Below are 15994 nucleotides of genomic sequence, written 5' to 3'. Positions count from 1 at the left end.
TAGCTTCCGTTTCCGCTTCGGCATATTCCAAACAATTCCTCAAATTTGCAGGTTGCAACAAACCTTCAAACTATTTTTTTAAAAAAAAATGTGTTATTTTTCCGTCCCAGTAAAAAGAGTTGGATTTTTCGTGTAATTTTCTCCCCTCCCCTTTTCTCTCCTTAAAGGGTCTGGGTTCAATTGTTGCGAAACTGCGAATTCATATGACATGACATTTCCCTCTGCAAGATAGGAACGTCTTTGCCGGGAAAAAAAGGGGCGGGCCGGGGGAGGGAAACAGGGAACGCGTTTGCGCGTTAGTTCACGTGGAGGCGAAAAGGCGTTTATGAAAAATTTAAAACTCCGGAAGTCTGTTTATTTGATATATATCTATTGTTACCCAGGTTCTCCGTGGTTAACGGCAGCTATACAGTAATCAACAAAAACTAAGTTACAGCAAAGATATAATACAACATTTATAGCATAAATCTTAAAAATGTAAGAAGGTCACAGAAGGCTACAGAAGGTCAATATGCGGAGTAGCCTGTTTCACGTTGTGGATGCATCCATGAAGAATAGCATCTGTAAAATACCTGTTCCCTCCGTGAAGCAGAAATAGCTTCTCTGGACTGGATATGGAAAGTTTTGGCTGTGAACTCAAAGTAGTCCTAGTTCCCTTTCTGGTTTGCAATATTGACAATAAGCAAGCCGGATTTCAAAGAAGCAGAAGAACTACAGATCAAATTGCCAACGTTTGCTGGATTATGGAGAACGCAATGGAGTTCCAAAATAGATCTACTTCTGCTCCATTGTTTATGCTAAAGCCTTTGATTGTGTGGATCACAACAAACTGGCAAGTTCTTGAAGAGATGGGAGTACCACACATCTTACCCATCTCGTGAGAAACTTATATCCGGGTCAAGAAGCAACAGTTGGAACTAGACATGGAACAATTGATTGGTTCAAAATAGGAAAAGGGAGTACCACGAGGTTCTATATTGTCACCTTCCTTAACACATAGTGCAAAATGCCAGGCTGGATGAATCACAAACTGGAATTAAGATTGCCAGGAGAAATATCAACAAGCTCAGATATTCAGATCATACCACTCTAATGGCAGAAAGTATAGAGGACCTAAGGAGCCTCTTGATCAGAGTGAAAGAGGAGAGTGCAAAAGTTGGTTTGAAACTCAATGTTTAAAAAACTAAGATCATGGTATCCAGTTCCATCACTTCATGACAAACAGAAAGGAAAGAAATTGAAGCAATGACAGCTTTTATTTTCTTGGGCTCCAAGATCACTGCAGATGGCAACTGCAGCCATGAAATTAAAGTAAGCTTGCTACTAGGGAGGAAAGCTATGGCTAACCTAGACAGCATATTAAAGAACAGAGACATCACCTTGCTGACAAAGATCTGTATGGTCAAAACTGGTTTGTCAGTGGTGGTATGGACATGAGAGTTTGACCATAAAGAAGGCTTAGTGCTGAAGAATTGATGCTTTTGAATTTTAGTGTTGGAGAAGACTTGAGAGTCTTTTAGACTGCATGGAGATGAAATCAGTCAATCTTAAATGGAATCAACCTTGCCTGTTGTTTGGAAAGAATGATAATGAAGCTGAAGCTCAAATACTTTGGCCACCAAGTGAGAAGAGAGGGCTCATTAGAAAAGACCTGTTGTTGCGATAGATTGAAGCAAAAGGAGAAGGGGACAGCAGGGGATGAGATGATTAGATGCTGTCATCAACCTGATGGACATGGATTTGGGAGACAGTGGAAGACGGGGAGAGGGTTAGCATGCTGTGGTCCATGGAGTCATGGAGGGTCAGGTTTCTTAGGCTAATTTAAGAATACAAAACACAAAACATTTTCATAAATCTAATAGAAGTGAAATGGTGGTGATGGGAGGACAAGGAATGAAGGAAAATGTAACAAAATATAGTTAGAGAAGGTAAATTCTAATTTCAGGATTACAAAAGCAACACGTTTAAGTGTAAGATGGTGTTGTTTTTATTAAGGAGCAGAAGCTGTATTCACATATTTTATCAAATGTGCTTGCTTGATTTTAGTGCAGAATGTTGTGGATGATTTTTTTTTTTGCAAACTATTGTTTACTGTGTTACACAATGTTAGCCAAATGTGATATATTCAGTGAATCATGGTTAACGTTGGGTTTTGTGTTATGGTTTTATTTATCTTAGTGAGCAACAGGTTGTAGAAAAAATATATAACTTCCTTAGCTCACATACAATGCTAAGCCATATCAACTAGCTTACAAGCTGCAATGGCACTGAATATGTGGTACTGTAGGATTGGTCTTTGAACTTGCAGCCATTACAGCATCCCCACAGTCACGTGATTTGTGATCTGGGCACCTGGCAATTTGTTCACTCTTATGGAGGTTGCAGCATCCTGCACTCATCTGATTGCCATTTGCAACCTTTTCTTCCAACTTCCCACAAGCAAAGTGGGGAAATTGGCAGGAAGGTTGCAAGTCACTCCTGCCACTTTTTGTCCTGAGGATTCACAGCTTCCCCTCCCCTCCCAGCCATACATGTGCGGTTGCAGCACCTCCTCCCCTCCCAACTGCACTCATACTTTATTGTAGCATCTCTCCCCTTCCTGCCTGCATTTATGCAGCATAGCAGCAACCCCCTTCCAGCCACACACCATGGCACCATTGCAAGCCTCCCCAGTTCATTCACTATTGCTGCAGCATCCCCACACCACCTCATGCTGTAGTAGTTTCTTTTGCTTATGGGAAGCCAGGTGGATATCACAAATCTTGGTCACATAGAGTCCCTGCTTAAAAACCCACACTCTTTGGTTCATGACGGCAAGGGGACTCCTGGGATTGCTGCTGCTAACTTATGTAGGCATGTGACATTAGTTAATGATGGAAATGCTAGTCCCAATTACTGTTGTTATGAGGATTACCTGTATCATGGATGTGTTAGAAAAGAAATATAAAATACTTTAGAGAGTAAGAGTGTGTTTAAGTCTATCATGCCCATAAAACATTTATTTATTTATTTATTTATTTATTTATTTATTTATTTATTTATTTATTTATTTATTTATTCGGTTTATATACCGCCCTATTCCCAAAGGACTCAGGGCAGTTTACAAGGCAAAATTTAAAAACAATCCAATATAAAATTAAAATAAATTAAAATAAATTAAATTAAGTCTAGCCACAAAAATTAAATCACAATTTAAAAACATTAAACCCCTCAGTCCAGACCAGATAGCTAAAAAACATGCCCTGGTGTTTACGTGTATGTGTATCAAGAATCAATTCTTGATGACTGCCCGGACTGGTCCCTGCAATTTTCTTGGTAAGGTTTTTTGTGAAGTGGTTTGCTATTTTCTCCCTCTTGGTGGTGAGAATGTTCATGCAGCTGGCATTGTATCTAAAGTTGAACTAGAACTCAGCATCTCCCATTGTCTAGCCCAGGGGTAGGCAACCTTGGCTCTTTTATGACTCATGGACTTCAACTCCCAGAATTCCCGAGTCAGCATAGAGCTGCATCTTGAATTGCACCTGGAAACAAATTGGCAGCTGATGTCACCTGTGTCTGCGCAAAACCATTTGGGCCACATCATTTTGAACCAGTTAGAGCTTTGAACCAATGTAGTCAGATGAAAAGAATCTGTTGCCATTCTTTGACATCTTTGGCTTGAAGAAAGAGAAACATGAAATACATACTTGAGATTTATATAGCTAAATAAACTATTTTATTATGGGGTTTATGCATTCATTTTCCTTGAATCTAAGCTATTTGTTTGGTTTGCCAAATCCACTGTACATACTTTAATTAAGAGCAATGAAATTGTTTTTATATGTGATGTTGTTCTTCTGTAACATGTTCTTGTTATAATATGAATTAGTTTCAATTTAGGAACATTCATTATTTTTGAAATAAAAAATAAAATTACTTGTCAGTGACTTGATAGATTGTGAGGCCTTGTTACATTTGTGCAAAATCTTGTATAAACTTAAAAGGGTTTGAATTTTTATTTTTTAAATAATATATTTGTATTCTAATATGTATGTTTATTTACTTATTAAACATATGCTGCCCATTTCACCTAGAGATGACACTAAACAGCTTAAAAACAGTAGAACATTAATAAATATTAACACTAAAATTGATTTAAGACTTAACAAAGGGGGTAAGGAAGGTTGCAGGGGGAGGTGAGGTCTTATATCAATCCATTAATCACCTTCAGTTTAACAAGCTTTCATCAGGGAGCCAAGCCAATTGGCAGAGGTCTTCAGGCCCTTTTGAAAGGCTAAAAGGGTGGGTGCAGATCTCACTTTGGAGGTGGCACAATGTTCCAGAGGGTGGGAATCATGACAGAAAAAGATCCTACTCTGGACCCCACCAACTGGAATTCCGATCAGGTCTGCAGCATGCCCCTTCTGCCAGCATGGGTGAGACAGGCTAATTCCACTGAAGTGAGGCTGTTCTTTAGGCAACCTGGATCCATGCCATGAGGGACTTTAAAGGTAAGAACCAACATCTTGAATTGGACCTGGAAGCAAACTGCCAATGAGTAAGGCTTTCTTAAAAGTAGTGTAACATGGGCATGCTTTAGCCTATTTCACTATTCCTGCTTACTTGTTCGACTGGTACAGTGAATAGGTTGTCCCAGATAAATCTAAATCATTCTTTTAAAATATAAAATCAATGCTTGTTGTCTTTAATTATAAGTATAAAAGATTTGGAGTTCATCTTTGCCTAAGGCTCTCAGATGTGGGTTGCAAAATTCAGGGTGAGCATTATATGGCAACAAAGACCTAATGTTAAATTTTATTTAGTGTATGAATTTATCTTAATCTTTTACAAATTAACTGTCCACTGCTTTTGATTTCTACACAGTGCAACCTTTGAATCAAAGGTGTAGTAAGATAACCCCCACCTCTTCTATGTGCATTTTGTTCCCTTCTGTCACCTTAACTAAATTTTAGTGTTAATATCCATTGTTTTAATGTTTTTAATTGATTGTAAATTGCCTAGAGTTGCCTCTAGGCAAGATGGGTGGCATAATTGAAAGATAATTAAAAGGTACTATGTTTTTTTTCTGGACAATGATAATAGCTATTTGTGATCTCAGCTTCAAGCTCAGAGATTAAACTATAAATACAATTATAGTTTTGGGTAGCAGCTAATTTTTTGTAGAGCTACTGTTTCTTTGACATTTTGTATTTTGTTTGCTAGTTGACTAGATTTTAAAAGCAATAGTTTTCAAATTAATCAGGTTAGAGTCAGACTTCAGAACAAAAACAATGGATCAAATGGATATTATCTGCACTAAATATGTCATTCTTAGATTAGACTTTGAAATTTTGATAAAATAGAACATGAGATAATATCTGGAGGGGTAGAGACCACAATTTGGCCTCCTAACTAACCATCTGAAGGGCACACATTATGGTCCAGTGACATTATGACACCATCAAAAAGATGGCTATGATTTTTGAGGGGAAAAGGGAAGACAAACAGTTTTCTTTCTCACTCTTAAAACCTGCTCACTATACTTGAAACTACACCACGAAAATCCTGTTTTGCTCTTGAATTTTTACATTAATTAGCAGATTCTAAGGAAAGAAATCTTCTGCCAACCTAGCAGTTCGAAAGCATGTAAAAATGCAAGTAGAAAAATAGGGACCACTACGGTGGGAAGGTAACAGCATTCCGTGCGCCTTTGGCGTCTAGTCATGACCACGGAGATGTCCTCGGACAAACGCTGGCTCTTCGGCTTTGAAACGGAGATGAGCACCGGCCCCTAGAGTTGGAAACAACTAGCACGCATGTGCGGGGGAACCTTTACCTTTAAGGAAAGAAATATAGAGGGACAATTTTTCATACATCAATTTTTATTTAGCTGGCTGCCATGAGTGTTTAACATTGACATGTATTCAATGAGACTACAAAGCTCCTTCGCAAAAACTAATTGAGATTTGAAATGCAATGTTTTTAATGCCAATTCCATAAAATTCTGTTTTTCACATATTTGCAAGCATGAGCACTATGTTTTTTGTATAAAGGACAATTCTATTGTGAAAAACTCGAGGATTATTAGATTTTTTATACTGATTAATCCTATTTAAAAAACCAAAGAACCTTTGCTTTAAAGAATTAGCTGAACACTTGTTCAATGCTGAAATCAGTGGTTTCACCAATTGCTTAAAGGAAACTATGGTATCAGTTTACTGAAGGTGTAATAAATACATGAACATTCAGAAGCAAGAGTTACCTAGATTTAGCAAATTCTATGTTCTATTTCAAAAGTGAGCAACTCAGTGTTCTTGAGTTTTTCTGGATATCAGTTTCTGTCAATCTTGCCAATGACATTAAATTATAGGGGCAGACGGCTCATCACCAAGCTGGACAGGCTACACCCCGACAGGGTGGCTGCAGAGACAGTGCAACCCAGCCCAACTAGGGAACTGAACACAGATGAACTGGTCTGGGCCAGGAACTATGGGCCGGGTCATGCGTGGATTCCTGGCGTGGTGGTTGACAGAACAGGGCCCTTGTAGGGGTGGAGGGGGACTGTCAGATCCGACGGCATATAGACCAAGTTAGGAGATGGGTTCCTGAAAGGCCACTGGGAAAAAAATCAACAGGAGAGCCATTCCTCACAACCAACAGATCAACATGAAGAACCTGAGCTGGCGGAGGATTTCAGGGACCCAGAACTGTTCCTGGAGAGACGGACAACAACCGCCTCAGGACGATCTGGACAATCCAGTTGCAGGGGCTGACCTGGGGATGAGTCAACATGAGAAGCCCAACCAAGCCATATCCACTGACCCTGCTGTCCAAGTCAAGGAAGAAACCCTAAGGCGGTCATCACAGGCAAATAGGCCACCAGCCTATCTGGCTGATTATGTTAGGTCATGAGTGGGGCGGAAGGACATGGTAGGATTGACGTGTAATGGTTAAATTGTACTCAATGTGTTCTAGTGTGTAGTTGTTGTATGAATCATTATTGTTTGTTCTTAAAAGGGGAGGGGTGTTGTGTATGGGGTTTGGGTGACAACATAGCAACAGTGCTACTTATACCACCAGGTGGCGCTGTACTGGGACTGATGCGGATTGGGCGATGGCGGGAATACCAGGTTCAAATGGATTGGCTAGGAGGTGAATACCTGGCCCGGTATGTATAAGGACTCAGGTAACCCCAAAGGTTTAGTATAGTTTCACCCACAATAAAGAGCTGCTTGCTGTACTCCTCTGCCTGGCGTCTTCCATGCGGTCTAGAACCCACTACACAATAGACTTCGCAAAGCAGGACTGCTGCTCAAACTTTTTCTGAAACTGCCTGAACACACCATTAACTGAACTAATTGTTCTAGGACAGGTCTGGACAGGTCTTCCATATGTATGGATAAGACCTCATGTTGGCAAGAGAAAATGCTGCTGATATGGCATGATATTAAGCGAGTGTCATTTAGTTTTAATCATATTTGTTTTGCATACTTTTAACATGTATTATATTTTTATGACCTATTTTATACTTTTTTATTTGCTCACTGTTGTAAGTTATATGTCTATAGTTTGAAGGTGCTTCTGATCCAAATAAATGATTGGACAAGCCAACTACCCTGATAGACTGCAAATGTAGTTTGGCATGTGTAAACCATGTTTGAACATCCAAAATGTAATTATTAAAATTCACTGATATATTTATTTCTTGCCCAACCTTTATCCTAATGAAATAATAAATTTTTACTCAAAAGTGGAGAGGAGTCACACAGCTCGTTTTAGTTTGGCTGCCCAATTTTGTTTTTAGTAATATTTAGAAAGAAGAAAAAGAAACAAAAAGTATATAAAATAGAATTGGGTGAATGACAACTCATTATTTTAGAGGGTAAATGTTATCACAAATTTGAAAAAAAGAATTTATTACTTTAGTTGTAGCTTCAGTGGGGCCATAACACAATTTCATAGAAATACTGTTTCACCAAATGATATGATTTCATATGTAGTGTTCAAAATGTTTTTACATTGTTTATTAAAAGCAATTATTTTAATATATGTATTTTTGAATTAAATACCAATTATTAGTCACTAAATCACTTTGGATAAAGTACACACAGATTTCACAGGATTAATGTAGGACTAGATGAGTAGTGACCTTCTTCATCCCTTGATTTTGTAGAGTTTTATCATTTGGGGAGTGAGCTATTTGATCATTTAATCATTATAAGTATAACACTACCAAATGGAATAAAACTATTGCTAACCCTCTATATGATAATGTCCTTCAAATGTAGATCTTACATTTGTTAGTTCTTAGTTCTACAAAAGCAAATATTTGAAAGCACTGTTTAAATATCTGTTGAAAATTCTAAATGCAAAGAAATAACATTTGGAAGAAAAAACACAAAATATGTCTTCAAATATATATCACTGGCCTAATATGAGTTTTCTGTCTTTAGAAGATAGTATCATAATTCACATCGTCCCTAATCATCTTTGATTCATGAAAGTTGTTCAACACATGTAAAGGATATCAGTTGGGGAAAGCTCTATTATTTGAAACAAAGTACTTCTAAGAAGAGATCATAGATTCATATCAATATTTATTTTTTAAACCCGTTCCATGAATAATTTCTGAATTGACACTGATTTAAGTTTTCATTGATGGGATGCTGCAAGACCGTCTCATAACCAACCTCACTTCAATATCAGGGAGACTTTTCTGTTTCATATGTAAACAATCTTCATCTGTAGCTGCCAGGTGAAGATCAAAGCGCAAAGAAACAGACTTTTTTCTTAAGTGAGGGTTATCCTTGAAGAAAGAGCCTTCCCATTCTTTAATCACTTCATCTACTTTTTCTGTCCTGAAACAATAAATAGATTATTATGTATAGGTATTCATGCAAAACATGTCCTCAGGCTAGGATTTCAAGACATGTTTATACTCAGAAATATGTTTATTTTGGTGAAACAAAGAGGCTGTATGAACATCTGTTCTATATTTATCTATCCCTCCATTTATTTCTATTTCTAATGAACAGGCTTGAAAGATTTCTGCTTTTGTTTTCTATGAAAGACATGTATTACCAGGCAATAGTGTTGCAACATATAACTTTTATATTGTTTTCCTTAATAAGATATATAGCTTAGAAAGGCAGTCCTTAACTTTAACAGCATTAATTTAGTGTCAATCTAAATTACAGCAGCACTGAAAAAAGTGATTTGCGACCTGTTCTCACACTTATAACAATTACAGCATCCCCACGGTCATTTGATCCAAATTTGGGCATTTGGCAATGGGCATATATTTACAATGGCTGCAGCATCATGGAGTCATGTGATCGCATTTACAACCTTTCCAGCCAGCTTCTGTCAAGTAATAGGGGAAGCTAGATTTGCATGGCAAAAAGATCATAAAATAGGTGCAAGTCACTTAATGACCCCATGCTTAGCAGTGGAAATTATGGCCTCAGTTATGATCTTGAGGAGTCCATGAATACTAGGCTACACCTACTTTGGGCATATTTTTATGAATTAGATATTATAACCACGCATACATACACATATTTAACTTACTGTATTGTACTATGAGTGTCTGTGCTATCCTTCGCAATACCTCCATTTAAGACTGCTTGCTTTGACAGCATTTCCACTTTTTCAATGTCATGTTTTTTTAGCTTGCTTGCTGTATAGATAAAAAAAATCAAAATATATTAAAATGTACAGTTTTATAACTTGCAGAAGAAATATTCTGTATTTCAGAATGTGTACCTGGTTTATTTTCAGTGTCTTTTAAATCATTTATATCAGGAAACCACACTTTTGAACATAAAATCCGTCTCACAAGCACCATGTATGCAATTTAGTTACTAAGCCTGGTGTTAATATGACTTGTCTACTCTGATTGCAATTTTGTAACTGTAGTGTTTTATAAGGGAGCATGATTGCTCAGCAGTTAAAGATGCTGAGCTTGTCAACCAGAAAGCAGACAGTCTGGGTTTGAGACCTGAGCACCATACAACTGGGTGAGTTCCTGTTGCTGCCCCAGCTCCTGCCCACTTAGCAGTTTGAAAGCATGCAAATGCGAGTAGATAAATAGGTACCACTTTGGTGGGAAAGTATCAGGGTTCTGTGGGCCTTTGGCATATAGCCATGCTGGCCGCATGATCATGGAAAATGTCTTCAGACAACACTGGGTCCCTCAGCCACAAAATTTAGATGAGCACCATGGACACGACTGGACAAGGAAACCTTTACCTTTACCATTGTTAATGTTGGGTTATGCTCTATCTCACTCTTTCTCTTCCCAACTCTATTTCTAGTGGTACATTCCTCTTCTCCAATATGATAAACCCAATTTTGGTGGTATGCATACATATTTATTAAGCATAAAGATTATTCATTTTTTCATCACTAAAAAGTGATTATTGCCTGCTTGAAGAAATTTAACATTGACGAGAGAAACAGTCTACTCTAGCTCTTTTTCTAGTTTCATTTCTCTACTGTTAAGAAGATTTTTTTCTAACATTAAAAAATCAGAATCTCTTACACCTTGAAATGGCCAACTCTGATATTACAGAATATCCTTTGTGTGTAGAAATCCTACTGGAGGCAAAATATTTACAGTTGAATTTAAATGAACGAGTCCCATTTGTATAAAATAGTGGATTCATTCATTTGCTAGTGTTGAGTAAACTCACATGAAGGCAAAATAAATGCTATTCGGCTGGTGGTAGGTTTTCTGACATCTTTTGTTTCTTCGTGTTTTGAATAATGAAACCTGGAAAGAGAGGAAAAAGATACAGAGTAAAATAGGAGTGTTATGTCTTCTGAGTACAATCTTGAATTCTGTGGGTTGTGCTAGAGGGCCTATTAATGCCCAGTGTTCTTGTTAACTGTATAATACAATTTGCCCTTTATTCAGCACTATATCGGCATCCAGGCATTATCAATACCAGGTTTTATTGGTTTCTTTTCTAAGTATACTGTCGGTTTTGGGATGCTGCTGATATACTCTCAACAGTCTACAAGTTGTTAGGGTTATTCACATGTATTACATTGAGTATAGATATCAGAGGGAAAAGAATTGGGCAGAGAACGAGACTGGCAGAAAGACAGAAGGAAAAGGATGACATATCTCTCTGATTTCAGATCTGTCCATCATTGAGTATATCCTACAGTTTACTTCCTATGGGGTTATGGCCCTACATAGAAAATCAGTTCCTCATTCCTGCAAAGGTATAATTTTTCTTACTGAACCATTCATATTGAAGTTTATGGGTAGTTTATTAAGCCATGGTTTCCTGATGTTTGAATTGGGAATCTAGTATCAGCACCTGATAACAGCTTTCTGTTTCTTCTCTTATGACATGCCAAGGAAAGAACTAATTATCTAGACCACAGGTCTGCAACCCGCGGCTCCGGAGCCGCATTTGGCTCTTTCAGCCATCTCCTGCGGCTCCCAGTCCTCTGCCATGTGCAGTCCCCCCCCAAAAAAAGTGGGACTAAAAAAGTTCAACCAATCAATTCAAATATGCAGGGCACGTGCATATCTCGCCTTGGCTCCACTCTTTAGTCAAACCCTGTTCTGCGCATGCGCGCATGTATGCTCATGTGCACACATTTTTTTGTGGCTCCCAGTTTTTCCTTTTGTGAGGGAACTGGTTCCGAGTGGCTCTTTCACTGTTTCAGGTTGCTGACCCCTGCTCTAGACACAAAACTCAACATAATTGTATAATACGCTGTAATATGTTACCTCTGAACTTGATCAATTGATGGCTTCATAGTTTCAGTAAGCTATGTTTGATATAGAATGTATCTCCATGAATCTACTTCTTGAATCCTCTTTTGTCCGTGTATAAGAGATGATCCTAAACTTCCACTTTGATTGAATTGTATTATAGATACTAAAAGAGATGTTCTTGGTTTTTGTTTTATGAACAATTTCTTAAGTTCCAGAGCAATGAGCAATGGCTATGGTTAGTACAAAGATGAAAGTGACCACTTTTTAAACTCTTCCTTTTCATTCAGTGGAAAAGCAGGTGGGTGGGAAATGCATGAGCTTGGATCACTGAACCTTCCCCCTCCTAAGGTGAGTTCTCCACCCACTCTCCTGACTTTCCATAAGGGTTTGAAGACCTGGCTCTGTCAGCTGGCCTCGGATCCCAGAAGGATGCACCACTTTGGAGGGGGCTATCGGATTAAGAGAAGACTCCACCTGTTCCTTCTCACCCCCATCTTTCAGTTTTAAATTATTATTATGTTACTTATTGTTTGTTTTAATGTTTGCCCATTTTTAATGTTTATAAGTTGCCCAGGGTCACCTCCAAGGCAAGATAGGCAACCCACAAATCAAATAAATAAATAAATACAAATAAATAAATGACTTGAAGTTCTTGCAGACATTTTCTTTTAATAACTAATTATGGTTTTTTTCTTTACTACTCTGGAAGAGAAACTATGCCATGATAAAAGAACATGCTATGGTATGTTGTTTCAATCTTTAGTGTGGTTATACTGTATTTCATAAAGTAACAGAATATAAAAAAGGAGGAAAAACAATAATTTGGGTTTGTTCTTAACTTCAAAAACATGTTGGAATACTGATTATAGCATACAATCTAAATCTAAATCTAAGCCTCTCCAGTTCCCAATCAACTGCTTTCTAAATTGTCTAATTGTCTAACTGTCCTCTTTCTCCCCACATGGGTATTGTTGGGGGCAACTGATAGCATGCCATGATATTATAATAAAAATTATGTACATTAATAATTCATATAATATGTATGATGGTGTGACACATGTGATATCCCCATAGCTTATACTAGATGCTGATGGCCAACAATTATTTTTTTATTTATTAATTAAATTGATATACAGGTAGTCCTCAACTTTCAGCAATTTGTTTACTGACCATTTGAAGTTACAATAAGATGAAAAAAGTGACTCATGACCATTTTTCACACTTATGACCATTGCAGCATCTCCATTGTGATGTGATCAAAATGTAGACACTTGACTCATATTTATGAGGGGGCCAAGTTTGCAAAATGTGGCAAAACTCAACAACTATCTTGCTTAGCAATGGAAATTGCAGTTTTAAGTCGAGGATTCTCTGTAGCTACCCATATCTATACTTGACTTTGGGTGGCTATATAAATTTGATTAATAAATAAATATTAATAAATAAACATTTCAAATCATCTCACCCATATGAGGGTTCAATGCTCCCAGAAATTCTATTCCAATCCAAAATTTCCTTAGTTCATTATTAGGCAATAAGATATTTTTGTTCATTTCACTGATCTGATTCCTATTCAACAGAAACACATAATGTGGTTGGCTTGATTTTGCCTTGATATACATGAACTCCCTCATTCTGGGTTAGTTTTATGTATGAATCCAAGTTACTGTAGTTCTACAAATCACCAAATCAAATGAATCCTGGTGTTGAATGCATCCTTGAGTCATAGTGCTTAGAGAGGGCAGTCATAGAGGGCTGTAAAGCACTGTGAAGCGGTATATAAGTATAAACAGCTTCACAGTGCTTTACAGCCCTCTCTAAGCAGTTTTACAGAATCAGCATGTTTCCCCCAACAATCTGGGTCCTAATTTTACTGACCTTGGTAGGATGGAAGGCTTAGTCAACCATGAGCCAGTGGGAATCAAATTCCTGGAGTGAGCAGTGAGTTCGACTGAAGTACTGCTTTCTAACCACTGCAGCACCACGGCTCTTTGCAACTAATGCAATGTTAACAACCTCAGTCACTTTAAGAACTTTGATTTAGGCAGAGGTACCTTTTCTCTTCCTTCTCCAGCAGACTACGATAGGTAGCTATTTCCTGCTCAAGTCTCATCTTGGAATTCAATAATATTTCATGTTGCTGCAGCTGTTTTTCAATGTCCTGCCGCACTTCTTGGAGTTCCTTCTCCAGACCTTCAATCTCTGTTTCCAAGTGCTTGAGCTGTGTTTGGTATCGTAGTTCTGTGGCTCGTAGCGAATTCTCCAATCCCCTTTCCTATTACATGTAGTTTCTGATTAAAATGCCAAGGTATATTTCCGAACAAATCAAAACCATTTTAAAACAATTAGCAGCAACTTTCTTTCAGAAAATTCCAAACCTAAAATTGATTTTTTAAAATAAAATTTCTATTAAATATAATGAAATCTGTATTTAATCAGTGTCTTACCTCATAAACCATATAAAACAATTGACTTGTACAATTGACTAGATGAATATGCTCATATCAGAGTTAAACATTTTATTTCCTTGATGTGACCCACATGAGATCAGGTAGGCAAGAGGAAGCCAGGGGACTTATACAAGTGATCAGAAAATTTTTCCAAATATCATTGACTATTGTTGGGTTTTTTAGATTGTGATAGTCCTGGTTAAAATTGCTGGTTAACAAAGGATATAAATATATGTATTATATTTATTTAAATTATTTTTATCATACATATTTGATCTCAAGAGTTCCCAGAGTGGTTTTCATTTGCATAAAATGCCTAAAAAAGATTAAAAACATAAGCAAATTTATATATTGTTAAAAAATGCCTTTCCAAAACAACAACAACAACCCCCCCCAACAAATTGACTGATGCAGTGAATCAGAATATTTGAGAGAGAGTATAGTATCCTACAACTATGAAAGTTTATAAATAAACATGAGAGATGTCTTTAGCAAGAAAAGAATAGTATCTCTATTAACAATTTTGGAGTTTAATGTAGTCGTGCATTACACAGAATGAGGGAGGATTGCATAGAAGTATATAATTATGTGTAGCAAATATAAGCTTATGAAAGATGCCCTGGTTAAAAAATATAGGCTGGATGGATCCCTTCTCTCTGTCTTTAGAGAGGGTGAAATCTTCAGAACAATTTGGAAGGATTCAGTATATGGTTCAGTTGTCTCAGGCTCAGAGTGCAGTAGAGCATTCCCAATATACTGTAAATCTGGCTTATTCGGTGTTGGGCCATATTGGTGTGCTAGTCTGGAGAATCTTTGGCTTTACTTTTAATGTTAGTAAAAGATATTGAAATTGAAAGCATATTGTCAGGGTAAAGAAAGGGCTTATCAGATATACCATTAATTAATTCCTTAACTTCATTTTTAAAAAAATGGCTTAGTTCCTGCAATGGATCACCCCTGTTACAAGTATTAGAACAAAACATAATCAATTTTTCAGATAAATTTTCTAAATTATAAAATATCATAGAAGGTCATTTTTTAAAAAATTATTTTTTGTCATACTTATTTTTTTCTCATAAGATTTTTCTTTAATGAAGAAAATGTTTTATGAATATTTTATGAAGAAATATTATACTTTGCTCTCACCTGCAGTATAAAATAACACTCTAATACTTCTGATACTTCTCAATATCAGTTAGACTACCACATTTTCTGAAGAAAAAAGTAGCTAAGAACTCTTAAACTAAAATGTCTACATTTTTAATAATTCCCTCCCCAATGAGACCTATTCATGAATTAATTTAAATTCCCCCAGAAAACTTTAATATGGAAGGACATTTTTGTCTCCTTATTTTAAATCCCCAAAGAACAATACAGAAGTGGTAATAAAGATTACCTGTGAGTTAACAGAAGAAATGTTTTCTTTCTGAAAACAATTTTAGAGTAGCTCTTTGCTCACACTTACCATGGCATGAAGAGAGTCTATTTCGGTCTGCATATGATGCCACTGGCGTCTAGCTTCATTTAGCTCTGCCCTTGCTGCCTTTAAGATTTCTTCATCTTTGTTCATTTTGTAGTTGTGACCTTTTTTAGCTGCAGGGAATGTTTACAATGCTAGGTCATCAACATTGCCAGGAACAATGAAAATTAAAATTTTGCTTGTGTGAGTGAAGCCTCCACTTTCTGAAACAAATAATCATTCATTTGTTCCCTTTGTAATGTTACTTGGCCTTGCAACTGAAGCAAAGCAAATACTAAATTTCAATCAAAATACAGAGCATGTCAAAACAGTAATGTAAACATATTTCTGAATGCTAAACATGATTTT

General features: G+C 37.0%; 1 protein-coding gene across 1 annotated transcript; it reads right to left on the bottom strand.

Annotated features, from left to right (window-relative positions):
• Positions 1-8623: 8623 nt before the first annotated feature.
• Positions 8624-15736, bottom strand: KRT222 (keratin 222; the record flags this gene model as incomplete). The annotated part of the gene is made up of 5 exons (XM_081343287.1): positions 8624-8837; positions 9550-9658; positions 10674-10753; positions 13771-13991; positions 15632-15736. The coding sequence occupies 5 exons, from the start codon at positions 15734-15736 to the stop codon at positions 8624-8626; spliced, it is 729 nt and encodes a 242-aa protein (XP_081199413.1).
• Between the last annotated feature and the right edge of the window lie 258 nt (positions 15737-15994).

This window comes from Vipera berus (genome assembly GCF_964194415.1).
Source record: "Vipera berus genome assembly, chromosome: Z".
In the NCBI taxonomy this organism is placed as follows: domain Eukaryota; kingdom Metazoa; phylum Chordata; class Lepidosauria; order Squamata; family Viperidae; genus Vipera; species Vipera berus.
This window is presented reverse-complemented; position numbering and strand designations above follow the sequence as displayed.